At 48.8% G+C, this 27,066-nt stretch overlaps 12 protein-coding genes across 12 annotated transcripts; 4 read left to right on the top strand and 8 right to left on the bottom strand.

Annotated features, from left to right (window-relative positions):
* Window positions 1-167: 167 nt before the first annotated feature.
* N7537_007050 (flavin-containing monooxygenase) lies at window positions 168-2,239 on the bottom strand (the record flags this gene model as incomplete). Its single annotated transcript, XM_056898107.1, has 2 exons — window positions 168-461; window positions 614-2,239. 2 exons carry the CDS (start codon window positions 2,237-2,239, stop codon window positions 168-170), a joined length of 1,920 nt encoding a protein of 639 aa, XP_056753892.1.
* Window positions 2,240-4,858: 2,619 nt separating this feature from the next.
* Window positions 4,859-6,826, bottom strand: N7537_007049 (putative PHD and RING finger domain protein; the record flags this gene model as incomplete). The annotated part of the gene is made up of 2 exons (XM_056898106.1): window positions 6,529-6,826; window positions 4,859-6,447 (listed from the first exon to the last, which is right to left on the bottom strand). The coding sequence occupies exons 1-2, from the start codon at window positions 6,770-6,772 to the stop codon at window positions 4,859-4,861; spliced, it is 1,833 nt and encodes a 610-aa protein (XP_056753891.1). The 5' UTR covers window positions 6,773-6,826.
* A 906-nt stretch (window positions 6,827-7,732) lies between these two features.
* N7537_007048 (60S ribosomal protein eL43) lies at window positions 7,733-8,320 on the bottom strand (the record flags this gene model as incomplete). The annotated part of the gene is made up of 4 exons (XM_056898105.1): window positions 7,733-7,796; window positions 7,927-8,091; window positions 8,203-8,233; window positions 8,302-8,320. 4 exons carry the CDS (start codon window positions 8,318-8,320, stop codon window positions 7,733-7,735), a joined length of 279 nt encoding a protein of 92 aa, XP_056753890.1.
* A 778-nt stretch (window positions 8,321-9,098) lies between these two features.
* On the top strand, window positions 9,099-10,567 carry N7537_007047 (saccharopine dehydrogenase family protein; the record flags this gene model as incomplete). The annotated part of the gene is made up of 5 exons (XM_056898104.1): window positions 9,099-9,288; window positions 9,359-9,506; window positions 9,563-9,635; window positions 9,688-9,812; window positions 9,865-10,567. The coding sequence occupies 5 exons, from the start codon at window positions 9,099-9,101 to the stop codon at window positions 10,565-10,567; spliced, it is 1,239 nt and encodes a 412-aa protein (XP_056753889.1).
* Window positions 10,568-10,747: 180 nt separating this feature from the next.
* Window positions 10,748-12,113, bottom strand: N7537_007046 (alpha/beta fold hydrolase; the record flags this gene model as incomplete). Its single annotated transcript, XM_056898103.1, has 7 exons — window positions 10,748-11,025; window positions 11,078-11,129; window positions 11,192-11,522; window positions 11,669-11,691; window positions 11,747-11,854; window positions 11,908-11,960; window positions 12,035-12,113. The coding sequence occupies 7 exons, from the start codon at window positions 12,111-12,113 to the stop codon at window positions 10,748-10,750; spliced, it is 924 nt and encodes a 307-aa protein (XP_056753888.1).
* A 2,744-nt stretch (window positions 12,114-14,857) lies between these two features.
* On the bottom strand, window positions 14,858-15,184 carry N7537_007045 (PHF5 family protein; the record flags this gene model as incomplete). The annotated part of the gene is made up of 1 exon (XM_056898102.1): window positions 14,858-15,184. One exon carries the CDS (start codon window positions 15,182-15,184, stop codon window positions 14,858-14,860), a length of 327 nt encoding a protein of 108 aa, XP_056753887.1.
* A 321-nt stretch (window positions 15,185-15,505) lies between these two features.
* On the top strand, window positions 15,506-16,737 carry N7537_007044 (pinin family protein; the record flags this gene model as incomplete). The annotated part of the gene is made up of 4 exons (XM_056898101.1): window positions 15,506-15,516; window positions 15,600-16,056; window positions 16,133-16,201; window positions 16,255-16,737. 4 exons carry the CDS (start codon window positions 15,506-15,508, stop codon window positions 16,735-16,737), a joined length of 1,020 nt encoding a protein of 339 aa, XP_056753886.1.
* A 534-nt stretch (window positions 16,738-17,271) lies between these two features.
* N7537_007043 (twinfilin) lies at window positions 17,272-18,562 on the bottom strand (the record flags this gene model as incomplete). The annotated part of the gene is made up of 4 exons (XM_056898100.1): window positions 17,272-17,388; window positions 17,455-17,706; window positions 17,831-18,468; window positions 18,544-18,562. The coding sequence occupies 4 exons, from the start codon at window positions 18,560-18,562 to the stop codon at window positions 17,272-17,274; spliced, it is 1,026 nt and encodes a 341-aa protein (XP_056753885.1).
* Window positions 18,563-19,100: 538 nt separating this feature from the next.
* On the bottom strand, window positions 19,101-20,250 carry N7537_007042 (putative succinate:fumarate antiporter (Acr1); the record flags this gene model as incomplete). Its single annotated transcript, XM_056898099.1, has 4 exons — window positions 19,101-19,714; window positions 19,776-19,974; window positions 20,044-20,141; window positions 20,196-20,250. 4 exons carry the CDS (start codon window positions 20,248-20,250, stop codon window positions 19,101-19,103), a joined length of 966 nt encoding a protein of 321 aa, XP_056753884.1.
* Window positions 20,251-21,905: 1,655 nt separating this feature from the next.
* Window positions 21,906-23,229, top strand: N7537_007041 (uncharacterized protein; the record flags this gene model as incomplete). The annotated part of the gene is made up of 2 exons (XM_056898098.1): window positions 21,906-22,651; window positions 22,731-23,229. The coding sequence occupies 2 exons, from the start codon at window positions 21,906-21,908 to the stop codon at window positions 23,227-23,229; spliced, it is 1,245 nt and encodes a 414-aa protein (XP_056753883.1).
* Window positions 23,230-23,913: 684 nt separating this feature from the next.
* Window positions 23,914-25,043, top strand: N7537_007040 (SDR family oxidoreductase; the record flags this gene model as incomplete). Its single annotated transcript, XM_056898097.1, has 6 exons — window positions 23,914-23,935; window positions 23,999-24,085; window positions 24,150-24,262; window positions 24,315-24,761; window positions 24,827-24,921; window positions 24,988-25,043. The coding sequence occupies exons 2-6, from the start codon at window positions 24,011-24,013 to the stop codon at window positions 25,041-25,043; spliced, it is 786 nt and encodes a 261-aa protein (XP_056753882.1). The 5' UTR covers window positions 23,914-23,935; window positions 23,999-24,010.
* Window positions 25,044-25,312: 269 nt separating this feature from the next.
* Window positions 25,313-26,682, bottom strand: pex26 (the record flags this gene model as incomplete). The annotated part of the gene is made up of 2 exons (XM_056898096.1): window positions 25,313-26,186; window positions 26,246-26,682. 2 exons carry the CDS (start codon window positions 26,680-26,682, stop codon window positions 25,313-25,315), a joined length of 1,311 nt encoding a protein of 436 aa, XP_056753881.1.
* Between the last annotated feature and the right edge of the window lie 384 nt (window positions 26,683-27,066).

Here is a 27,066-nt window from a genome sequence, read left to right as displayed (position 1 = left end):
TCTTTAGCGGTCTCTCATATCATGTCAAGTCGATTTGGTTTCAAGATGACTTCTCAAGTATCAAGCATGTTCATACTATATACTGAGCTGTACATAATGGGTAAGAATAAAAGAGTCCTATTTATGGGCGGCCGTGCACTGTAGAATAGCTTTCGGGGGCTGTCCGTCTAGATTCCTCGGCGGCGGCGGCGGATGCGAAACGGAATAGGCTCAGCTGGAGGCATAGCGCCCACCCCATAGAATCGGCGGTCCGGACGCGGCAGCCAACCCTTGGGTCGGTCGACCATCTCCAGCTTGTAATAGGACTGAAAAATGGCGACACTGCCCAGTATCTCCTGTTTCGCAAAGTGCCGTCCAGTACACATAAACCCGCCGCCGCCGTAGGGGATCCATGCGCCTGGTAGTCCGTCGAGGGAAAACTGCTCCTTTCCCCACTCATCTTGCACTAGGAAGCGTTCCGCCTAGAATTGATCTAGGGGGTATCGTCCGCCCTGCGTGTGCCGCGGGCCCCATACTCTTGTTAGCCACTTGGATAGGGATATTTGGCATCAATTATATTCTGTAAAACTAAAAGCATTTCCTCACGATGCTTATACAAAACTCATTCAAGCACCAAATCCCGATACTCTCTCGTGACCACCTCCTCAGCACGCTTTCGATATCCAGGTGCCGGACCCTGATATCGCGCAATGATTCTCTTCTGCTTGTGCGCTAAATTCTTATTGACACCAGTCATCCAAGAATCGACATCATTAGCAAGCAATCCAACCGCACAAGTATGGACATGCTCCGTCCAATCCAAGACACTCTGCCGCGTAGCCCCAGCAAATGTAATCCCCCGATCCCGACAGAACTCAATAAACCGCGCTACCCAGCTCGCAGCATACTCCACGCTGCGAGGGATATTCCCAAACATCTGATGCGGTCCCATCACCATCATCATATTGGGGAAGCTTTCAACAAACAGACCTAAAAACGTGCGTGGACCCTCACTCCACCTATCCTTCAACTTGACCCCATCCACACCCCGGAAATCAATTGCTGTGAAAGACCCGGTCACAGCGTCGAACCCGGTGGCATATACAATCATATCAAACTCAAAGGCTTCATCCTTCGTCCTAATCCCAGACTCGGTAACACATTCAATGGGATTAGATTTGACATCCACCAAGCGCACATTGGGCTGGTTATACGCTTCGAAATAGCGTGTTTCCATGGGCACACGTTTCGTCCCGAACCCATGACATTTGGGGATAAGAATCTCCGCCGTGACGGGGTCATGCACGCGCCCGCGGATCTTGTTCGCGACAAACTCGCTAAACAGCGCATTCGCCTCTTTGCTCGTGTTGATGTCGCCGAAGTTGCTCATCCACTTCGCAAATCCGCGTTGCGCGTACAGTTCTTCCCAGAATGCTTCGCGGTCTTCCGGGCTCAGGTCGAAGGTGCTTCGCTTGTCCGGTACGTGCATGAAACAGTGCCAAGACTCTGCGCATTTGCGGAATATCTCTGGGTAGCGGGATCTGATTTTGTCCATCTCTTCTGTGGTGAGGGGTGCGTTCCGGAGAGGCAGACTCCAGTTCGGGGTCCGTTGGAAGACGGTCAGATGACCTACTGTCTTGGAGACTTCTTGGATGACTTGGATGGCGGTTGCCCCAGTGCCTATGACTGCGACGCGTTTGTTTGTGAAGTCAACTTGCTCTGCAGGCCAGCGGGCAGTGTGGAAGGCTTCGCCTTTGTAGTCCAGGACTCCGGGGATATTAGGCAAGGTGTAGTTGTTCAAAATGCCAATACAAGTGACCACAAAGCGTGAGGTGTATTTTTGTCCGTTTTCGTCTGTTACAAGCCATGACTTGGTGTCGTCTTGGAAATGTGCCGCAGTGACGCGCGTGTCGAATTGCATGTCTCGACGGAGATCGAACTTGTCGCACACGAATTCACAGTACCGTAGTGTCTCGGGCTGCGAGGCGAAATGTTCTGACCAGTTCCACTCATCGAGGACCTCTTGGGAGAATGAGAAATTGTATGAATAGCTTTCAGAATCGAATCGTGCGCCTGGGTATCGATTCCAGTACCACGTTCCCCCTACACCCCCGCCGGCCTCTAAGACTTTCGTCCGCAGGCCTAATTGTCGCATTCGATATAGCGAGTAAATGCCGGAAAGTCCGGCGCCAATGATAAGGACATCGTAGTCGAGGTCTTTGTTCTTCTGGCAGAAGTTTGGTTCTTCGATGCTGCCCATGATTCAAGGACGACTTGAGACTTGTGTTGTTCGAAGTCAAAATGGATGAAGTATTTACTTGGGGCATTACGCCCCAGCCATCAATATATGGTCATTCTTATCTTGCGGCTATAGGTTACCTTCCCATCTGGGCACCGGCGTTCGGCCGGTAAAGCCGGAAGTATCCACGTGGGATACGCCATGGCCGATTTGCGGGGAAGAGACCCACTTCTATACAGCCGGTATGCACTTGTATAAAGCCGAGGTGAGCAAGATCACACACATACATGTATCTAAGGTATTCATTACTCGATACTGGTCTCCAGGGCCCTATAGGGCGCCGGGAAGAGCAGAGATCTCAGAAATCATATGTTATACACGAAAAAGCCGCAGTGCATATTTATACCTTTTTCGCCGCATATATTCTATGTGTTTTGCAGCTAATTCTTTTAATGGGGCTTCTATGTTCAAATAAGCAAACGGAAAAAAGAAAAAGATTGAGCTGGGCCCGCACGCATAATTTGTCTGAAGTGATGAAGCATAAATTCCTCACAACATATGATCAACCGATCTTTCTCAGACAAACGAACCTTGAAAGAGAACCAAGTATAAGTCACCGGTTACTCGCCATGATGATGTGTACCACTTAAGCCAGGGCCAAGTCATGTTGTTACAATGTCTCTTCCATATTGCGCTGTTGGGCCAAAGGGGCCCTAGTTTCTCAACTACATTGCGCAGCTCGCAGGGTACCAGATTACGCTATCCAAATGTTACCGGACTGCACCGGCCCCGGCAGCCCTGGACAAGATGTTTTTAGGATCTTTTGGGGCTCTTTATGATCTGCTGGGTCACCTGGCAGGAATGTTGCTTTGAATCAAGTTCCTATTACCAGGTCTGTAGAAAGTGGAAATGTCGATGGTCTCCAATGTGATGCCAGTGTCAATAGCTGCAGGACGATTGGTACTGAGCTGGGGGCTATGGAATTGGGGGTTTCAGTTGAAATCCCCCCAAATGATAGCTTCAATATTTTATCCCCTTATCCCATCTTCAAGTATATCGGCAGCATTCTTTGCCTTTTAGATATTGTATTTTGTTGTTGGGATGCCTTTTAACGATTTCGGCGCGGCAACCTTCGCAGATTCCTAACATGATCAATAACGGTGATTGTCTGCCCGGAAGACACTTCGAACTGAGGTATTCCGGTTATAAGTCTTCCCGTAACACAGATTTCAAAATGATTTGAGATACACCAAGAAATTGTGAGCGTCCGTTCTTCCCCCGCGGTTCCCTCAGATCTATGGATAGATACCTGTAAATTATATCAATACCGGCTTACCAGGTTGAGCTTCGGTCTGACATCGGCTGGTATTAAGCCCGATAGCGGATCTACATCCATATACTCCACGCACTAAATTGTTCAGTTTCTTTTGTTACCTAAAATAGCTGCCTCAGAGAATGAAGCAGATAGCCATCGGTTTGCCTGTAGTCAAAAATTGGTTCATGGCATTAGCACTGTTCCAAAATAGCACAAATCGAAAAATGACGGCCTCTCTTAGTACCCAAGAGTTCTAGCTCTAGCTCCGATCTTCCGGGTATGAAAAAGCTCTCTGCCATCGACACACTATATAAGGATGAGGCACTCAAAGTTCTCGCCAACTACAGCGGCGATGGCACATAAACAGAAGAAGAAGAAGAAGAAGAAGAAGAGAAAAAGCTTCTCCACAGAATCGACTAAAGACTGATGCCCACCTATTGCTTTGTCGGGGTTCTATATTTGGTATTGTCCGGATAAGTCTGATCGTCTGATCGTCTGATCGTCTGCTTGTGATTTGGTTGTGCTGGGATTCGTTCTTGTTGTCGTGACCTCTTTTGTTGCCGGTGTCACTGTGCTTATCTACCGGCTTGTGTGCGTTTTGGAAAATCACAAGCGAGATCAGCCTGGGACGGTGGAGGGATATGAAAATTCGCACCTGGATGATTTGACACATAGAACAGTGAGTGCGAGAGCGAATTTGTTATTTTGTTTCTTGCTAACTGTCAATTCTGATCAGAATCCTTAACTCCGGTATATCTTGTAGAGCGGATTCTGGTGGTACCACACTGTTCAAAATCAGTTTTGTCCCATGTGACAGCATCTTTGTACTTACTATATGTACTTTGTACTTTATTTAAACTTATCCATAAATGTGCAGCTAATTCGACCCTCGATTGAATCCGGAGTTGTCGCTATCCTATAAACTATTCGTCAGAGATTATCTGAGGAATTGCCTTTTAAAGTATATAGACTTGAAACCCAACTAGGAAATAGAAAGACCCAATAACCAAAGATGGTGAGGCTACCTAGGAGTGGCCGTACCTCCCCCTACGGTCAGAAGATAAATGATATTTAGACACAATATGGAGCAAAGAGAACGTGAATAGACTAGCTCCACGCAAGAAAAACACAATAATCACTCCCATCGAAGCAGTGTTACGAACAAAAGAGTTCCCACACAGATGCCTCGCGGAAGGAGAATAAGAAGACAGCCTGCAAGTATCAAACGCCGGTTGTACATTCCAATCCATTCCGCCAAAGAGTAGGATTCGCTGAGATGAGAAAAAAACGCCATTAAATGCGGGGGAGAGTTCGTGGTATAGTCATTATAGATCACCGTCTGTGTCGATAGCCACCATGCGCTGTTTCTGCTTATCTTTGCTCTTCATCTTCAGTGCATCAATTGTATTCTGCACTTCATGTTTGGCCTCTGTTTCGAGGTTGGTGCGTTCATCCGGCTCAAGCGTTTCCTTATCGCCAACTCGCTCGTAGAGCATGCGAGAGATGGACCGGTTGATGTTTGTATATTGCTCTTTCGAGATGATCTTTTTCTTATAGTGGGGTTTTAGTCCAGTGCCCACCATTTTTTGTATATCGGCTTTGAGGGCGAGGGATGGACCAGCTCGAGTGGGGGATGAGTCTGGTGAGCGGGAGGCCCCGAAACATAGTGCTCGTTGGGGAATACGGGAGCGAGGACGACCGGGCTGGCGTTGTGGTTTATCTTCTTTGGCGCCATTTGATGATGGACTACCCGATGACACTTCGGGGGAGAAAGGAGGAGATGAGGGTGGGGCCGGGGAGGATAATTGGAGAGGGGAGATGGGGCGGCTTCGCGGGACAGGTGGCGGTGTGGCCGCCGATTGAACAGGGGAAGAGTAACGAGATGAGGCGGGAGAGATGGAAGGAGAAGAGGGACCGGGAGATGGGTGGTCGTTAGGAGCGACAGATGTCGAAGCCGAAGGTCCATATGAATGACTTGGTGCATCTTCGACCTCCTTTAATAGTGATGACAGGAAGCTTGGTCCAGTGGGATTGTCACCATTTGGTCGTACATTGGAGCTCGCAGCTCTGGAAGATTCGCCATTTTGAGTTTGCTGTGCGCGAGCCGCGAGCTCCTGCGGCCTCCTCGTTCGAGGACGCTTCAACTTGCGTTCTGGTTCTGTGGGCTCAGGGGACGGCGACATGGTCGGCTCTTTGCGCTTCCTGGCTGCGCTCGGGTTGTTTTCGATCTCTCGTGCCCTCTCGAATGCGTTCCAAGCTCGCATCTCCTCCAGGGATTCGGGCTCCGGTGTCGGAACTCTAGGCACCCGAGGTCGCGATGGTCGGGCATGGTCAAGATCGAACAGGGATGCTGTGTCGCGAAACCGGCTGCCACCACCTTGTCGCTCAGCGACCTCAAAGCGGCGTTGCCAAGCTTGAAATTCGCGCTGGTTGGCCTCCTCGCGACGGCGTTGTTGCATCGCACGTTCGGCAGATCGATCGTCATCGAATGGGAAATCAAGGTCGAGATTCAAATGATCCCAGACAGATTGCCAGACTCGTGCCCAATGTAGAGAATTCGTCTGGGTTCGATTCTGCAGTCGTCTCTGCTGAGCTCTAGTTCGTCGACTACGCTGCTCGATCGCCCGAGACGGCCGTGCTGATACCTCGGGAGCTGGTCCCAGAGCACGTAGTTCCTCGCATTGTTGGCAGTACCATGACCCCGAGGGGATCTCGTCCAAACCTAGGCAGTATAGATGAGAAGGCCCATCACATCCATCGCATAAAAGAAGAACATCCTCGTTGTCGGCTTGTCCGCAAATTGTACATGGTTGAAAATCGGTCAAGTCATCCTCCACATATTCTATAATCATAGAAGGGTCAACTTCGGCCACTTGGGTTCGGTCCTGGACAGCGTAGGATGAAGTAACAGTTCCTATAGCAAATCAATATAGTCAGTACTTGTAATCTAAATGGGACCATGTCATAAGTCAAAGGAAGGGGGAGGGCGTCATACCTCCAACACTATCACTCAACTCCACCATATTAAAACTGCGCCGACATATCGGACAACTGTTTGCCCGTTCAACCCATGGCTTTAAACAATTATTATGTAGGATATGACCACAGGGAAGTAGCTGAGCGATCTGAGAGTCGAGCCCATTGAAGTCGCCATCCTTCAAATCAAGGCTCACAGGCTCAAGAGGATCACCCGCTCCTTCACCAAGGTCTCCTAAACAAACAATACAGGTATCGGACATGAGCGACAGAGTTATAAGAGAAGGCGAAGTCCATGAAGAAGCGCTTGAGAAGTGTAGAAGCGAGAAAGGTGTGGGGAGCGCCTTTTGAAGGTGGGCCGGATTACCGGACTAACGCAAAGCAGGAACGTGACGGAGGCGAATGATGCATGCCCTGTATTGATTTGAACTTCAATATTGGTACCACGATATTATCAAAATATAAAGAATATAGATATATATATTTTTTAAACTGATGGCTATTACCTCTTAAGCATCGAATGTGGTGGCCATCCTGCCATCCAACAAGGTCCTTGTACAACACAAACTACACAAAGTCCCTGAAAGGCAAGGTGGCCGATCTACCAATTGAGAAATGACTACATTAGGCGCCCATGATTTAGCTGAAACCCGAATCACACCTGAACCCTTGCCCTCAGGTGGACGGTTTCCACCTTAGTCATCGTGTAAGATCTCCTGGCAAATCACCAAGCGCCAGTATCGCTCAGAGTAGGGCATGCATCATGTGGGTCGGAGTATGCCTGGGCACCTGGTACAAATGTGCAGGTGCACATAGAAAGTACGAAGATATGGTCCGGAGCGCAGTCGGGTCCAGGCACTCGAAGCAATACGTTAAGACCAGGTGACCTCCAAAGCAAGATCCACTCATGTCCCGTCAAGTCTACGTGACTGTCCAGCGCCTGAGAAACCACGAGAGACCGCGGATCTGCAGTCCATCCATATAGATGATGCACAGAGTCGCAGAACGTCGAAGTAACCAGGTGGAGGATATTGGATTAACCAGTGAGTTTCTATCAGGTAGGCAGCGACCGCGGCGAACTTTGGAAAACCAGTCACATCGATATACGGTATACTCGGGTGCGAAGCGTATTGCAACAAGAATTCGTAATCCCGAATTTTTTCATTCATTTTTGGTATTCAGACGTAACCGTAAAGAGAAATGAAACCACACAATCCTCCCATTTAGACCTCAGCGATCTCACGCAGACGACGGATGGTGGAGCGGGTGGCAGCGGCAGCGGGGGTGCTAGAGAAAATAGAACTGTCAGTAACCTTCCCTCATCTTGTGCGTTGTGGATCGCGACTGTGTGCGTCGAGCCCAGGTCGATCCCCGAGTCGGATCACAGCGTCGTTCCTTGCGATGGTGGGCGACTTACGAGACGACGTAAGCACCGCCGGCAACAGTCTTGTCGCAGCCCTTGCACTCCCAGATACCGACAGCCTTGCGCTTGACGGTGTTCTTTCCGCAGAAAGTGCAGACGTAGCGGGCGTGCTGGGTGACTTCCATCTTCTTCACCTGCTTACGCAGGGAGGCACCGTATCTGTTGGTACATTGTTAGAATCCGTATCGTCGTATAGGAGTGTTCGCTATCGGTTGTGTGTCTCGATCGAAATCACAGTCGTGTAGGCGCGAAATTGGGCGAATGTCATACCTGGTACCATATTTACCGGTGATGCCGACCTCTGTGGAAATTAGTTAGCATTGAGCAATTCGGTTTGTAGTGTGTTGAATTTGAGAAAGAGGCACATACTCTTGGTGCGCTTCGTCATCTTGGCTGGTGTAGAGGATGAAGATGGGTATTCAACAGGAGACCAAAAAAGACGCTTTGAATGAGGGCGGGTTGTGCTGTGGATTCTCGCTTAGGGCTCTTGGCTTCGTGCGATCACCTGACCATTTTGAGTTAGTGGGCTTACGTCAGAAAGTTTATGGCCTCAGGTTTCCAATGCTTACTTTGTGTTTCGAAGGTCCACCAGGTCCACCAGATTTTGAGAAGATGACGGTGTTGGTGGAGATGATTAGGGTGGGATTTTTGATTTTCTCAAGGATTCGTTTGATTTGATGTTGGATATTGGGGGTTTTTTTTGGTTTGGTTAAACAGTGAGTGAGAATTTTTTTATTTAGTGCCTTCTATTTAAGGTATCTAATATCAGTCCAATTTCCCCTCTACATCATACAAAATAACCTCGTGCAATATTGTATTCCGTGCTTCGTACATATATCGATGTCTATTTTAATTTGGCCTGATTGTGTTCGAGACCAGCCGCTCCCCCCCAGTCTCCTTTTCTCGGGCTAATCGATCCATCCGGTCACGTGATATCTCCCGGCCATGAAATAGTATAAACATCTGCAGTTCCCAGATCAAGGTAAAATCTCGATTGTGTGACATGCATTGCTTCTAGTCCTACGTAAAGCTTCAATAACTCTTTTGTGGCTATTCCACCTACTGCCCTGTATCTTGAAGTGTGCCGAGGAGCTTGTGGTTTGCCGAAAGCTCCCTTGTTCTACAAAACTACATCATAGACTCCACAACACATCGACTCAACCACCATGACTTCCAACCGACAGTATGACCTGGTCTTGCTGGGCCCGACCGGCTATACTGGTCGATTTTGCACAGAGCACATTGTGCAGAACCTTCCTACCACTCTGAAATGGGCTATCGCCGGTCGATCCGCGCAGAAAATGGAGCCTATCGCCCAGGAACTGAAGGCTCTGAACCCAGATCGCGTGGATCCAGGTACATAACCTTACGGTCCCCATTCTTCTTCGACTTTTGTATCTCAATGCTCACTCTGATGTGATCATAGATGTCCTGGTCGTCCAACTGAACTCCACAGAGCTCAACGAGCTTGCCCAGAAAACGCGGCTGGTTATCAATTGTGTGGGTCCCTACCACTTGTACTCAACCCCCGTCGTGGAGGCATGCGCTGTCAACGGAACTCACTATGTGGATGCGTAAGTCTTTGCTTTAGAATTGTCCGAGTCATTCGAACACTTGCTGATCGTTACAGTACTGGAGAAACACCCTGGGTCAAGTCGATCATTGACAAGTACCACGAAACTGCCAAGGCAAATGGCGCTATTGTTCGTTCTGCAACCGATTTCTGTCAGATATATCCATGCTAATTGCAGACAGATAATTCCATGCAACGGCGTTGAGAGTGCCCCTGCTGATATGCTGGCATGGTCTCTGGTTAAGCGAGTCCGAGAGGACCTCTCGTCTTCAACCCGCCAGATCAACAGTACCATCAAGGAAATGAAGTATGTAATTTCATGTCAAAAGAGGACCACATCTCTAATCCATGCACAACAGATCCTCCGGTCCTAGTGGCGGCACCATGAATACCATTCTAACCATCTTCGATGGTTTTTCAATGTCCGAGCTATCCAAGACGATGACACCCTTCTCGTTGACGGCATCACCACCACCAAAGAACATCCCCGGTGACTCAATCCTGGAAAAGCTTTTCGGCGTGCGCTCAATTCGCGACCTGGGTACCGTGACGACCTCCCCGTCCGGTGTCTGCGACATGAGCATCGTGCACCGCAGCAGCAGCCTGATGCCAGAGCTGTATGGGCCGAATTTCTTCTTCCGTCAGTTCCTGTCGGTCCGTAACGCTCTGATTGGCGTCGCTATCCACGTCGGCTTCTTGGTTGTAGCTTCGCTGCTTGCACTGCCGCCGGTGCGCTGGCTGGTAAAGATGTTCGTCTTTGCCCCTGGCACTGGCCCGCGCAGAGAGGACTCGGCAAATGACCTTCTCGAGTACCATGCCATCGCTACTGCAGATACTGCTTCGCCACAGCGCGTCTTCGGTAAGATCATTTACCACGGCGGTATGTACCCCTTTACTGGACTTTTGCTGGCTGAGGCTGCTATGGTTATTCTTAATGAGGAGGAGAAGATCAAGAAGGTTTCGCGTGGTGGCATTGTTACTCCCGCTATGCTGGGTCAGGACTATGTCGACCGCCTGGAGAAGGTCGGCTGTAAAATTGAGACTAAGGTTTTCCAGTACTAAATAGCTTCGCCGTTTACGGGGTGATTCCCAGTCCTGTGCAGTCATGCTGGTTCAAGCAACTGCTTGCGACTTGTGATCAAGCACATATTCTTAATACTTTGACGATATGATATATGGACTCTCGCGATAATCAACCAATCATTCCTTTTCATTGTGCTACTATATCTATCGTTTCTCTGATCAGAGCTTGCCAGCCCTACCATCGGCAACGGACTGGTCCTCCAACCAAGTCCCAATAATCTCATTGACTTCCTCAGGCTTCTCCCACAGAGCCCAGTGCGAGGTATCAACCTGCTTCAGGGTCAGTCGCGGGAATTGCTTCGCCATAGACTTGCCCAACTGAGGCGGCAGAGCCTGATCCCTTAGCGCCTGGATAAACAATGTAGGAATCTCAATTTCCCTGTCGAGAATAGCGAGCTCATCTTTGTAGTTCACGTCACGAGTGCGGTACCAGTTAACTATAGAAATAATTAGCAAAAAATTAATCAACGAATCCAGAGAATATCATACGCGGTCCATGAATCCCACTCCGAGCAAACTCATTCGTATAAAACTCCAACTCCTGTAAAAAGTCAGCGTAACAATCCTCGAACCCAAGCCCCAAATCAAATAAACTCAACGTACCTCCTCACTCAACAACCTCGAAGGCTTCAAATGGCCAATCTTATCAAGCAAGACACCCTTATGGGCATCAAACCCAAACTCACCCGCCTCGGTGCGACCTCCATAAAGCGCAAGCAAAAACTGACGAATCTCATCCTTAGACCGAATAACCTTCTCCACCTCCCCGCTCTTGAACTGCAGCTGGTATGCGAAGTGTGGTGTCACATTACGAACGAGGTCTTCGATGGAGATATTCTTGGCCATGGGTCGTGCATAAGGCACACAGACTGTGAATAGGTGGCTTACTAGCTCTGGATGCCAGAGCGCAATGCGGTAGGCGAGTCCTGCGCCCCTATTGTGTGTATTAGCCGTGCGGTCCTAGGAAAGAGAATTTGCTTGGGAAGTGCTTGCCAGTCATGTCCACCTAGGATGATTTGGGTTTCACCTAGATGATTTGCTAGGGCTTTGATGTCCGCTGCGCAACTTCTGTGGGCATACGGGGTGAAACTGTCTGGAGCGTCCTTGAATTGTTGTTAGATGATATCTCCTAATAGGGCAGAAGGCGGAAAGACTCACTGTTCGTCCGTATCCGAGGCAGTCGGGAGCTACCACCCGCAAACCCATGTCTACAAGCATGGGGATTTGGTACCGCCATCCCATGGAGAGATCGGGGAAGCCATGGATCTATGGAAAATATGTCAACGTGTGTGAACTTTTTAATTGAGCTGGCCGCTTACCAGGAAGACGGTAGCTTTGTATTGACCTGACCTAGGCTGGCTGAGAATGAAAGCTACAAATGGTCAGTTTATATCAATTCCACATAGAAGACACTGGGTGTAAGCTCTTGAGGCGTGGTATGCTCACAGTAGTTATGGCCGTTGAGTGTAGCGGTCTTGTACTCAATGCGGGAGTCACCCGATACTCGGATCTTGTCGACTGGCATGACGAGTTGATTCAAGCGGCGATTGTTATGTTTTCAAGTTCGGTCATCAAAGGAAATGGGGTTTTATGTGTGTAACTTGAAGATTCATGGACTCCTGTTCAGGGTCCAAGCTTTGAAGCACTAGATTTGGCTGTACAACCCCACAGGCTATCAGGTGAAATCGACCAATATATAACTTGGGACTTATACAAGCCAGGAGGAAACAAGTTCCAGAATAATCAATGATATATAATCATGCATGAAGCTAGCCCTGGAGAGAATATCGGAGAGATGGCATTCCGAGCCCCTCCCAGTTGTGCCTCGGCACGTTGGAAACAGTGGGGCGCCAAGACACTAGCGCTATACCCTACATTTGGATGTATACGATGGCACAATGATATGTAATTCTCTAACTAGAATGATAATAAGGGCTAATCGATGAGCATCTTTACGTGGGCTTTGGAGCCTTTCTTGGTCTTTTCTGGGCTCGGAGTGAGGAGTGCAGGCTTGTGGCCTTTCTTCGCTTGGAAGGCATTGTTGATCGTTGTTGGGAGTAAGGTGTTCCGTGGTTGGAAAAGAGGGTTGAGAGAGTAGAGGAGAGATTGGTACTTGTAAGAAAAAAGAGATACAGGGGCGGTTGAGGTATTTAAATAGTTGGGGGATCTGGTTCAAGGTGCTCGACGCTGATTACCGGGTGGATTCCCAGCTTGCTCTAATTTTGTTCGCGTGCAATCTGCTTTTCTAACTTCAACAACGCACCTTCTCATTCCATAAAAGCCCCAACGACTCTCAACCCATGTCCTTGTCAAATTTTTTCAGAATTCAAAGCAGTCTCAAGCCCGGCATATGTTCGTGCAGAGAACATGTTCTTCCGCTGCATGATTCTTATCGGCCCCAAAAGTACTAAGAATGTTACTATGGTTCCAAGGCATAATATCATTGTATACCTGGTTTCTCCCGCGAATAGCTCCGTCAATATTGTAACTCGCATTATTGACGATAAAGATAATAATATCTAAATTCTCGTTGATGATGATGCTGATCTCTTGTGCTGTCATTTGCAGGCTTCCATCACCTATGAATAGGATCCCACGTCAATCATTCCCTTCTCTTAGCTCCCGCTGTACAAGAGCGTCACCTAGTGTTGTTGGTAGCATGTATCTGATAACTAGCATATATCTGATGGATAACTAGATCACTACGGTAAACACGCGTTTGTTGGGAGGGAATTTGAAATCGCATCCTCCATGTGCCGCGGTACCAGGTTCGGTGAGGATGAGGTCATTTTCGTGGAAGAACAGATTGATACAATTCCAGAAGCTCTTTCGTACAATCAACACAAGCCGTCGGCGGCATGCGCTGCATTTAAGTCGTTGCAATTTCCAACCCAATGTAGTCCAGCTAGCTCCACAAAGTCCAATAGGTGCAGATTGTACTCACGCGGGACACCGAACACACAACGAATGCTTAGCTGGGAATGCTTAGCTGGCGGAGTCTGGTGAAAAGGTAGTCTTCAGTTTTGATTGAGTCTTCAGAGGATGTGCTCCGAGTCATGGTGGAGTGGATAGCAGCATCAACAACCACGAAAGAAGACAATATGGTAAATGGCTGTCCAATAAAGTCTCTTCTATGCATAAGCTTGGATACTTGGTTCAACCCTGAGGAAACGTAGTCATTTTCCGAGGCTGTGTCAACACAGTTGCTGAGGGGCAGAAGGGCAGCTAAGTACCAGGTCCTGCACAAGTTGTTGATCTATAGCCTCTGAGATGAGTTCCAAAGGTGCTTCCTCTTCGAGGCTTAGGTGATTGTAATACCGAGCACGCACAGTCTCCCGGATGTATTTGTGATAACCTTATTTGCTACGATATAGAATGGCTACGATATAGAATGTTTGGACATTGGCCGAAAAATGGAATACGATATTGACAGGGGCAAGAGAGCCTCTCGTGGTCAGCATATAAAAGGTATACAAAGTGTGCTATAACGAAGCAGGCCTAAAAGCTTTTGAGACAAACTATGCATGGATTTGCCTTGATGTTATCGGAGAAATGAATACAACAATTTACTTTGTAAATGGAAGCCATCGCGGCCGCTGACCACTTATATGCACAGAAACAATGATGATTTTGTTCAGAATGAGAATTGAGATAGAAGGCAGACGCTCCTTCGGAAATAAGATCAAAAGAAATCAATTTTTCGAAAGAGCAGATCTGCGCATGAGGCCTTGAAGCCGCAGATTTGGGGCTTGGGCCATGCCATACCCATCTGGGCAATGGACAAAACATGACCGAGACCCGAGACGTGTCAATCATAAACCCTGCAGGGTTGTTTCCAGTCCAGCTGCTCCGCCTAGGGCCCCCGCTGGTTCTGAATTCGTCGAACCATCTGCACAGTGTCCGCGGATCCTCGGGGTCTGATATTCCAAGGCACACTGCCACCATGTCTGCCAGTTCTTTTCCGGGTAGCATTGCATGATGCTACAAAGGCAGTCCCAGTGACAGGGACATCTCGTTAGGTTATCTCCGTGTCCACGTGCTCGTTGATCTCCTCCACTCGCCGACTCGCTGCAAGCAGGCGACACCAAATAAACCCAGTTGGAGCAGGTTTAGGTAGCCCACCGGCAAAATATATTGCATGGTCTCAGATTTGTGAAGGTTGTAAAAGTCTTTTTTGTCGTCGCTAGGCTGAAGTATGCTGGAAATTGTGAAACCCGCCAGACTCATGCTTGGCTCCCCTCCACTTGGACACCAAGCCACAAGCCAAGATCATTGATTCCTGAAACTTTTCTTCTGGTAGAACAGATCGGTCCTCGAACTTCCCAGGTTGATGATCTTGGGACATCCATCACGATCCTTCTCAAGACGCGTGCATTCAAAGCAGTAGAACGCATCACTGATACCCTCGCCGCCGCAGACGACACACTTGTTCTGGTAGTTTCCGAAGGAACACTCGTCGCAGATGCGGACTAGGGTTGTTGGGCGCACGTATGAATCGCAGACGGGACATTTTCCGTCGCATTTGTCACACAGGCGGCCGATAGAAATGCCGGGTTGCTTACGACACATGACGAGGTCGGGGTGGTGACGAGACATTGTGATTTTAGTGAGGTGGCAAGAAAATGGGAACAGTAAAGCTGTAGAAAGTGAAATGAGGTACGATTTAGTGATCGCGGGGAAGTGAGAAGAGAATAAGTTTGAGAGAAGGTAAGAGAAGAGAAGCCGACGGTGAACCAAGACTAAAGTGGTCCGTGCACGTGATCCTAAGCAGTGTGATTCTAAGCAGCGTGTCGCCTTATTATTTTGCGCCTCTTGACCTCAACTCCAATATTTGACCCTGATCAGAACCTATAACGTCGTTCAGTTTCTCCCCCCAATTTGTTTCTTTCCTGTACACAGCGCTGTTTGCCGACCAAGATGTCTGAAGGGTATGGTTCCTTTCATACCGTGCAACCTACGCGCAAGCGTTGTAATTGGAGCGCTCTAGCTAACGTGGATGTTACTTTGACAGCTCTGAGACACTCGCATCGGCAGTGGCTGTACCTAGCCAGGAGACCATCCAGCAGTCTCCGGAGTTGACAGCTAAACGACGAAAGTCTTCAACTGCAGAATACGACACTAAGCGCCGACGACTCAGCTCTACAGACAATGCCTCCCTGCATTCTCAGCGGCGTCGACCACCATCCCCTCCGCCTACTACAGATGAGTCTGTGGAGACGAAGCCTACACGACCGCGCGGGGGTCGAGATGAGGATCGTAAGCGGGGCCAGCGACTATTCGGGGGGCTACTTAGCACTCTTTCGCAGAGCTCAAGTTCTACAGCACAGAGACGGCGAGCTGATATTGAAAAGAAGCAGCAAGAGAAGTTGAAGTCGCAAGATGCCGAGTATGGTGAATTGAAGAAACGGCGGAAGGAGCAGCGTGATGAGATTCGGAGACGGGAAATGCCGTTGTATGAGCGAGAAGTGGTATGTTCATGTTCTATTCACTTACATACCACTGGGGTATATAGTGATGAAATATTTTACTGACATCCATTCTCAGATGCAAACACGGCATTCGAATATGCTTGCCCTGGCACATTTCCACAAGACACACGCCGAGCCGGCTCTGGTGAGCTACGCTTTCCTATTCATATGTAGTGACCATCAGCTAACCAATGATAGTACTACAAACCATGGCAACCCCGACCTGGCGACGATGCAGCGATAAAACAGCAGATCGAAGAAGCAGAGGCGACTGTTGCCCGAGAAGTCACCGAGTTCGAAGCCCGATATCCACCGGAGGCATTTTTGCCCGAACAACCAACCCAGGTTGAAACACAGCCCCCTCAGGCTGAAACAAAACAACAGGCAGGCGAAGAACAACCGCAAGTGTCAGAAGAGCAGCAGCAAACAGATGATCCTCGGGACCAGCCATCGGCTCCAGAGCACGAGGCAGATCCGACAGATTCAAAGTCTAAGGAGACAGCCCATGGTGCTCCGGAAACGGTGGGTGTAGACATTAATGACCAAACCCCCGATCTAGCTAAAACGGATGAAACCACTGCTAACGGGGGGGAAAGTGCCGTTCAAGATCAGCATGATGTCCACCGAGATGATGACGGAGGCGAGGTTGTTGAGGATAACGAGGACACTGTGATTTATTAGCTTGTAGTCGACTGTAGTCGACTTTTCATTGTCAAATTATCTGGTGAGATAGCTTTAGTTCTTTAGGCCGACACTAACAAATACCCGGGAGTCTTTTTTCTTGCTTTGGATGTATATGTGAGATTCGTCTTGGAAATCGTTAGGCATTGTCTAAAGCAACATCACTAGTTTTGTGTTCAACACTGGTGGCCTCGGCGAATCATTCTTGTTGTTGCCCATAGAACCTACATCAAGCAATAATCAAGACGGTTACATTGCACGCGTTGAAAAAGTGGTCCAAGTTACTTAGTCTGGCCATGACCACGGTCATCCTGCGCTTCAAAGGAGGTATCTGAGGATGTGATCAATGCTCTGGCCCAGATGCAAGTCTACCTTCGTTGGTCTCGCCAGGGGCAAGCAATTACCAAGTTTTTAGACAATAACCTGGCAAGTCTAGCACAGTGCTGCTATATTTACTACTATCGGATCGATGACCGCTGAGGCCTAGAGTCCTCTGGCCTCATCAAGAACATAGTCTATCTATACAATAGCGATTTACCGGCCGGGGCGACGAGGTCTGGCGAATCCTCGCGTAGGACCCTGGTCTCGTGCCGGGGTGACTTCCTCTTGCAAACGATCGCCGGTGATTTCGTCGGGGCTAGAGGCCTCAATCTGCTATTTGTGAGCACTGCAAACGAACAAAGGAACTACAACCATCCACAACTTGGGCACGCATACCTTTTTCTCGATCTTGAGTCCTTCCTGCTCAGCAACTGTGATGGCGTTTCTCCGCGAGCTGGCGTGCAGCATACGCTCCTTGATCGAAGATCCAGTGGGGCAGGTGTACACGAAGATCACGACATCAGATCCGGGGTAATGATAGAAAGAATAGCGAGGCGAGGAGGAGGAAATGTGTGTTGCGACAGAGTTCGCCTCGACTCCAGACTGGGAGTCGGCCAAGACGATCTTCTCCGTGGGGATATCAACAGTCTACCTTCAGTTAGCCTCAGATCTCACAGAAGCCATCCACACTGCCCATCTCTTCAAGTGACATATAGTCTAGAACTAGACCAGGCCTCTCAAAGAATAGCCACAAGCCGGGGTAATCACTTACAAGTTGAACCAACCCACCATCCCGCAGATCCCTCAGCGCAGACTTAGCGCCCTCATCAACGGGCATAGAAACCCTCATCCCAGAGCCAGTGCCAGGTCCAAAAGTGCCACCAATACCAATATCCCTCCCGGGGGTGCCACTGCGTGCCTCAGCCTCGGCCTTGCGAACAGCTTCCAGCTCCCTCTCCTTCTCTCCCATCATATCTTCACGAGAGATGGCATTGGGGCCCTCGCCATCACGCTCACGCCACGCATCCTGGCCCAGGATCTCGTCTTCCTCGGTAGCAAAGACGGTAGAAGCGAACTTCTCCGTGCCCAGCTCGCGACTCAAGGTTGAGCGAGTCGAGGCAAAGAGCGTCTTTGCTCGCACGGGCGCATTGGACGGGATGTAGGTCAGAGCGATGAGTGCAGCGGTTGAGGCGGTCGATGGGCGCCGGAGGAGGAGGTAAATGGGGGTTTTAGGCTGGAGGACGGAGGACAGCTGGGGGAGAGCTGAAAAGAAGGCATTTTCCGAGGGGCTGCCCTGGAAGAAGATCGGGGCCAGTGGTGTTAGGGTCTCTGCTGTGATGGTTACCGGCAGACAGAAGGTTGAGGAGTCGGAGTTGAAGCGGGCGAATGCATCTTGCAGCTCCGAGGAGACTGGATGGTTTGTTAGTGTTGAGTTCAATGGGGTTTTGTTCAGAGTTCAGGATCCACTGTATTCGAGTGTCTTACCTGTAATTCCTGACTGCATGATGCTGCACTTTAGGATGCAGCTAGGTGGGTTGGTTGTTGTTTATGAGGGGAGAGGGGGAGCGGTGAATGAGGGGCCGGCATGTCAGCCGTCAGGGCTAGCTTTATTTTGACCTTTCTACATCTAACAAGTCTATATCACAGAAAAAGAAGCAATTCGTCATTATCCTAACTCGACAGAAATATGTTCTTGTGTGGTTGTTACACAAGCATCGCTGACTACCCTACCTAGGTAGTGTATCTACAACCACCTGGTCATTCATGAACAGACCCCTCAACACCCAACTACACTAGCGAACGACTCTTCGACTGTTTTTGAAGATTCTCTATTTCAGCTCAAGATGCACTAGGCAAGGCGCACCAGGCAAAGTGGTATAGGAAAGAACTAAATGCAAAGCATAAAATATTTACAGAAAAAAGAGCCGTTTCAACCGGCTTGCAGTTGAATAGCTCTATCCGAGACAGTCCAACGCGCAAAACAGACCATGCTGGGTCAGGTATCACAATGCTTTCCAAAAGAACAAGAAATTTTGGCACATTTACTCCTCGAACTTACCACCAACGAAAGCCCAGTTAGAGCCCTCTAGCTTACCCTTGAGGAACTCATACACGGTGAAAGTGACAGCCTGGCCGGGAGCAACACGCATCACACGGGGGGTAATACCCTTGTAGAAAGCGCGAGTACCCTCGGTCTTGAACATATCCTTGGCAATGACCATGATACGAGAAATAGCAGACTGACCGGGCTCAGCACGGGTCTTCTGGAGGCGAGTCTTGATGGTGTCGATGGGAGCGTTAGAGAAGGGGCCGACGGCACCGGAGATCAAACCAATCATGGTGGTCTGATAAGCGGGCAGCTGGCTGCTGCTGTACTCGGGTTGCCAGCGCTGCAGGGCAGCTTTCAGTTCCGTGTATGCGGTGAAGTTGGCGGCCTGGTTGGTTCCTTGTCGGAGGGCTGTCAGGGAGACACCGCGGTACAGGACGCTGAAACCTTCTTCCTTAACCACGGTAAAGAGTGCGTGCGGGGCGCTGCGGTACTTCGGGGTGTCCAGGGGGTCAGCCAGACTGTGGTGCTGGGCCTGCAGACGAATTTTGATGACTTCCATGGGGTTGACGACAGCTACAGCTTCCGTAACACCAGCGGCGAGACCAGCTGTGGGGATTGTTAGCTTTCCGTTAAACATCTTTTTTGGCTTGTTCAGTGCTTCACATACCCAGGAAGGTGGCTTTGCTAGTCACGACGCCTGTCTCCTTATTGGCCAGCATGCCCTTATATGACTCGTATGAGGTGAATCGAATCGCCATCTTCGGGATGATACCACCCAGCACAGCACCAAGACCCTTGTACAGACCCAGAGCGGTTTCCTTTTGCACGATTTGAACACCGGTGGCCACGAACCCGCGCGGCTTAGCCTGATCCAGCGAACATGGTTAGCATTGGCTTCAACTACCAAATGGAATTCTCAATTCTCTCCAACTCACCCCAGGTGCTGTGGCTCTTCTTGACAGCTGCATGCGGACCTTGATTGTGTCTAGCGGATGACACACAAGGGCCTCCATCATACCGGCACCACCGCCAGCTAATCAGGCAAAAGTCAACAGCTGTACATCCCAAAAGGGGAGGTCTACTCTACCGATCAAGTTGACCGCGGGCGATGTGCGCTTCTGGTTGGCAGTTTTGGCGGACATTGTTTCAATATGTGGTATGTATGCAGAGAAATTGCACTTTTGTTCACGAAGATTTCACAGAAATTCTTCAATTGGCCGTCTCGGAAATCAAGTTACGAAGATCTTCCGATTGTCGCAAGGGAAAGCCGAAATTGCGGAGAAGCGGAAGTATACAATCCCGGAGAATAAGCAGAAACAGCCTGCAATTGGAAAAGAGGATATATCTGGATGGCCTGAAGAAGATCAAGAGATCAATTGCAAAGACCTTTAGTCTTCTCTTAAAAAAAAGAAGACCGAAGTTCCACGGGTATATGATTCACGGGGCGAGGTGGCGGCAGTGCCAGAACTTTGTGGGGAGCTATGACGGGGAAGCGGAGGAAGCTGGACGAGCGGAAGTGTATATAGTATATAACCTCGCACAAATGAGAAGAACAAAAAAGAAAGAGAAAAGAAAAGAGGTAGTAGACTAATAAGCTGCCGAGGGAGATCTCTATATAATAATTAATGTCCTATCTGTACCGACCACAATGTGTAGGGCATTCACAATCCCGAGGCCTTCGGTAACAAGGGCGGCTCTCTATCCAGCGCGGAATGAATCACCCCAGATCTCCAATGATATGATTTCACATGTCTTTTTTTTTTTTTGGTCAAATTGTCGTCATTGTTTTGGCAGGCTTGTGATTATATACTTTATTTGGAGATAAGATTGTACAATGTAAAAGAAAACGTGTAAAATGCCCGTGCCTTGTCCAACTACATCTGCATTATCCTTACACGCAACCATATGTCCGAAGACTACAACGTTCTAGAAACTCCCTAATATTTCCTGGGAGCTAAATTACTCCGCGGATTCTGAACAGTTGGGGGCTTGAACTTCGGAAGAAAGTAGCGAAATCCGCTAGCTATTTGCGGGTGATCTCGGGCAAATGCTAGAGCTCCTCTCAGCCGAGGTCCATCTTCAGAGGGTCATGGGACGTTCTGAGTCAGATGGACAATTAAAGTATTCGAAGGTAGAACGTAGGGCCTGCTGTATGCTTGGCTAAACTTGGTCTTTATAGTCCGGGGTTTGTAGATTCTTATAGGAATGCACATATGGGCAGGTGTTACAGTGGTGACGTTGGTAGATCCGTCATTCTGTCGGATGAACCTTTTACCGAATTCCTGGTTGATCTATGGAAACCTTGCATTCTATATACAAGAGATCTACCTCGCTGTAAAGCGAACGAAGGAAGTATTTGTCGTACGAGATATGAGATCAATAGTGTCGGCATGCGACATGTTCCAAGATCAACTCAAATCACATGCATCACCTATCACATCCAGGTATCATTCTATCCGAATGATAAGATCGGCTTCCCGATTTCGGTGACCCCATTCTGGACTTGCGGATTTGATATACAAAGATGCACAAAATGTATGACATATCCATAACCATGGATAACTGCAACGTATATTGTGATAGTACGAGGTACAAGGTACAGCTTCAAATAGATTATGTGATTCCCATGTGCGCTATCACTCCTAGGGGTCGGACTAACGCCGATTACGCAATTTTTAAATACCCCTACATATCCCCTACATACCCCTACAAGATCTACCTGTCTTATAGAAGCCAAACTATCCACGAGAGTACAGTATCCATATCTTCGTTCCTAGACTAAACGAACAAAAAAAATATGAAAGCAGCTCCGGACACCGCCCCGCCGCGGTGGCAGCGAGTCCTGAAACGCATCGCAAGTCTGATCCTCCACCAATGGCTCCTAATCGGGATGGGTGTCGTTTGCGCCCTGGCATACTGCTTCCCGAACGTTGCCAAGAACGGTGGCATCATCCGCTCCGAGTACAGCATCATGTACGGCGTGATCGCAATAATCTTCCTAATCTCAGGCCTGAGCATCCCCCGCCAAAAGCTTATCTCACATGCCTTGAATTGGCGCCTTCATTTGACCGTGCAGGTGATTTCGTTTCTGTTCATTCCCGCCTTGGTGCTGGCCATCGTGCATATTATCCTCGCTGCGGATCCTGGGGAGAGGATTGATCGCGCCGTGCTGGCTGGGTATATCTTCACTGCTTGTATTCCGACGACGATTGCGTCCAATGTTGTTATGACGAGGTCGGCGGGCGGCGATGATGCCGCTGCGTTGGTGGAGGTCTTGTTGGCTAATATCCTCGGCCCGTTTGTTACGGCTGCTTGGACTATTTCGTTGATACCCAAGATGGCGGTGTTTGATCCCTGGCGGTTTGGGGGTGGGGATTTGGGGAGTATGTATAAGGAGGTTTTTCAGCAACTGGGGCTCAGTGTATTATTACCGCTGTTTATTGGGCAGCTGGTGAGGTGGACTTGGCCTGATCGCACTGCCTTGGTCCTGCAGAAGACCAAGCTACCTAAGCTGTCTACTTTCTGCCTGTTATTGTTGATTTGGTGAGTACAACAAGCTTACCATATGGAAACCTTGGCCGTCCCTTTCCGCTATTTCTAACCCAGTATTCCTAAATATTAGGGCCACATTTTCCTCCTGCTTTGCAACAGGAGCCCTCCAAACCCTTTCCGCGCAGAGCATAGTCTTCGTGGTTCTATTTAACATCGTACTCTACATCACCTTAACGGCAGTATGCTTCGTCTGCTCCAGACCACCGCGAATTTTCAGTTCACGACGCTGGTCGAAGCCCATATTCAAACGCATGTCTCCAGAGGAAACTATTGCAGTGTGCTTTTGCGGACCAGCAAAGAGTACCGCACTCGGTATCCCGCTGCTCTACGCAATGTGGCAGCCCGTTGATCTATTCCTGAAAGCGAAGACATCGGTGCCGGTGTTGCTCTATACCACGGAGCAGATATGCGTAGCGCATTTCTTCGTGCAGTTGTTCCGGTGGTGGCATGCTAGAATCGTCGAGAAAGAGGATTTGGATGACAGTACTCACGATGATATTGAGATTGTTATGGCTGAGGATACACGGGGGGACCACGCTGGACGTGTTCATGGACATACGACTGTTTGATACCCGTTTAGAATAGATTATTTCGGTTGATTTTCTCTGTGGCAATAACTGCTCTTTAGACCGAGTCTTCGATTGTTTTTTCTTTTGGTTACAAAATATATGCCTGTTAGACTTATTCCATGAATACCTAGATGCAAGGGGTAGAGACAGCCAGCTAACTATATTCTATTGCTAAGGTTGTACGCGCATTTTATCAAGACATTATCATTCTGTTCTTAGTCCGAGACATGAACCGATCAAACTTCAAATACCATGCATAGACTGGCGTAGATTCCCGGCAAGAAATGAAAGTCAAAAGGAAAGTTCCGCAGACAAGTAACAACATGAAAAAGCTTCTACACCCAAGCAGATAAATCCTCCCGTTCATTCTCAGCCTGTCTCTCGGTCTGTATCTCAGTCTCTAACTCGATCAACCTCTCAGTAATCTTCTGAAACTCCCATCGAGTACGATCTGATCCAGCTTGGATTTCATTACGAATAGCCTCGGTGGACTGTATATCATGTGGTACCAGTGCGGGCAACATATGCTCGAGGTAAGAGGGTCCGGCATACTCCCTCACTTGCAATAGAATGGATTAATAATCCGAGAGGATGACCTCAACTATATATTCAAGTTCTATCTATTCCTTTATTTTCTGTTACAAAAGCTTGCTTTGATATAACTACACCTGCCAAAACGGCTCTAAGCGGTCAAACTGCCCTCGTTGTAAGTGGACTGTCCACGGTCATAAACAGATTCTCATATTGACCTCGGGAACTACATCTATAGACCGGAGCCTCAATGGGCATCGGTGAAGCAACAGCAAGAGCCCTAGCTAAAGCCGGTGCAAATCTGATTCTTCTCTCCCGCTCCGAGGTAAGCATCCTATCTCGTCCACTAAGGACCCTCGAACATAGAAACTGACATACATGATACCCAGGACAAACTATCCAAACTCACAGACGAGTTAAGCAAGCAACACCCTCAGATCAAGGTGATCTACCGAACAGCCGATGTAGGAAACTACGAAGAAGTCGACGCAGCCGTTGATTCGTCAGTCAAAGAACTCGGTGGCCGACATCCTCATCAACAACGTACGCTCTAGCCCTAAATCCCCAATTATCAAGCTCTTCCGGGGGTTTATGTACGGACACCCACTAACAAATTCCAAGGCCGGCCTCGCTATCGGCGCACCTCCTCCCTTCCACAGCCTCAAAATATCAGAAATCCAAACAATGATCTCAACAAACGTCAACGGCCCCATGTACGTGGCTCACTCTGTGTTAAACCGCAGTATGCTCTCGCGCAAAGCAGGGACAATCATAAACGTCACCTCGGTCACAGGTCTAGAAATACCTCCATTTACAGGCGAAGCAGTCTACCATTCCAGCAAAGCGGCGCAAGAGGGGTTCACTAATTCATTGCGAAATGAGTTGAATGGGACTAATATCCGGGTGTTGGCGTTGAGGCCTGGTGTTGTTGCGGGACATTTCCATGCTCAGCGCATTGGGCATGATCAGGCGCAATATGATGAGTTTTTGAGTGGATATACGTGAGTTTCTATTTTGCTGTTTACTCTATCCGGTCGAGGAGATTTGCTGATTATGGTGTTAATAGGCCGCTCATTGCGGGTGATGTTGCTGAAGCTGCTGTTTATATGCTCAACCAACCTCTCAATGTCTCTATTAAGGCTTTGGATGTTGTACCTTCCGGTGAGTGTTCAAGTCTCCCATTTGGGGATACATTGGATGGCTTGGTTACATGCTAATATTTCGCAGCTCAACGATCTCTGACTGTCTTTGATCGGCAATGGAATGAACGTAATGGGCAGTGAGCCAAGGTACTCTATATGAAGGTTGTCCTTGAAAACTAATAGCTGAAACAAATGCAAATTGGACCTGATAAATAAATTTAACCACACCGGGTGGCAATCTGGTATGTATGCATAGAATACATGAACATAGAGTATCACAAAGGGAATCACAAAAGAAACATGTATGCAAAACAACCCCCGAGAATCATGGGGGAGCCAACTTGATCAAGAAAAAAATGTACATGATAACCATGCAATGTGCGCAGACATCAAAGCGGCCGGCCTATATCTCAAATATAACTCACTTTGACGCCCATTCCAGCCGTAGCTTTGACCTTCTGCCAAGCGCCGTCTGTAACCCGTCGGATGCGATCACGCACACCCTGCCGGCTGATCGCCATCAAAATGCCAATCACAAAAAGTAGGGTGCGCACTATTGACATGGGATTCCCAGACACAGTCCTGATAATGTGACGGAAGATGTTGCGCAGTCCTATAGCCACGGCCTGAGTTGAGCGACCTCGGGGTTCGGCCTTGTCCTGCTTCTTGACATTTTTGGAGCCGGACGAGAGAGAAGTTCGTGACTTGCCATTTGGTGACTTGTCTGTCGATGGCCTGGCTCCTTTGCCTTTGGGAGAACCATTTGAGCGGTTTTTCTCAATTCCGTAGTCGACTTCGCTGGTATTGCGCTTATGTCCATTGGACTGTAGTCGTGCGGCGGCTGCCGCTGCTTCTTCGGCTTCGCGGCGTTCATCCTCTCGTTGTCGTTCAAGCTCTTCATCTTTGGCTCGCTGTAATTCGACTGCGCGCATCTCACCCCGCTCCTTCTCCTCCTTCAGACCTTCGAGGGTCTGTAGGAAGAGATCTTTGCGTTCTTCGTCCAGAACTTCGCTCAAATTGATGAATTCGGTCGAGTATTCCCACTCATCATTGCGGGGGAGGACGTGCAAAGTAAAGAGCTCGATGATCTTTACTCTGGCAGTTAGATCTTTCGGTGTATCGGCTCCGCTGGTCGTACGCATAGGGCGCTGTTCGTAATCATCAGATGCATCCTGTAGACGATCCGTAAGGTCGAGGTTGGGCTGTCCATAGGAGGAGAGGTAGGTCTCAAGGCGCTGTTGGTTCAGGGATTGCGAAGAGGAGTGGGTTAGAAGAAGGGTAGCGCTATCATCGCGTTGTCAATACTTTAATTGAGGGCAGCTGGGATGGAGTTGAATACTGACAGGTTGTAGACCACTTCGGCATCCACCGAACCCTCATGGCCTTGGTAGCCGACCTCGACCACAGTTTCCCAGATCGCACCTTCCCTGACTTGCGAGGCAATTGCTTTCCACTCCTTCTGACCAAATTGCTTCTTTCCCTCCTCTGCGCCGAGATCAACTATTGCGCTGAGGAGGGTGATGTAGAGGTTCCACACCTTGATCCTCCACGTGCCGGCGGCTGTGGCGATCGGCGCAACCGGTGTTGAGTTCTCTCCATTTGTGTGCTGGTCCTCTGCTATTGAAGGCGTAATAATGGGTTGGAGGTTTGTGAGGGCTTCTGGTAAGCGTCGTGTGAGGTAAAGTTGGGAGGCTTTCTTGTATGTCTTGGAGCACAACTTTGTGGGGGAAGCTGAGGATGCGGCATGAGAGAGAGACGACATTGGGGATCCGTTGGCCATTGTAGAGGCCGAGGTATAAAAAAACAATGTTTATCTTCAAAAAGTAATACACGGAGTAAAAGGAGTAATTATAAAAGGGAAACCATTCAAGTGAAGCGTGTCGGGGCTGTGACCGGCTCTCTTCGTTTTCCCTCGGCTCGTCCAAGTCCGGGGTCGGTCACGGGACTGGCCTGTGAGATCTATCCGGCGTCTCATGTTTATATTGACTTCAGATTCTATCGTTCTATCACTTCCTAATTTATAATATTAAAAAACTAGTCACTTATGCCTTGTGATCTCTTTTTGGACGTCTTTGTGGATGTCTTTTTATACGTTGTTTTAGGTATATACGAAGGGAGTAAAAAGCATTACTTTGTTCAAGAGACTTTTCTATGTATAACCTTT

Source organism: Penicillium hordei (assembly GCF_028827395.1).
Source record: "Penicillium hordei strain IBT 12815 chromosome Unknown utg000003l_segment0_segment0, whole genome shotgun sequence".
NCBI lineage: Eukaryota > Fungi > Ascomycota > Eurotiomycetes > Eurotiales > Aspergillaceae > Penicillium > Penicillium hordei.
Note: the sequence above shows the minus strand (reverse complement) of the source record. Positions and strands in the feature narration are given on the sequence as shown.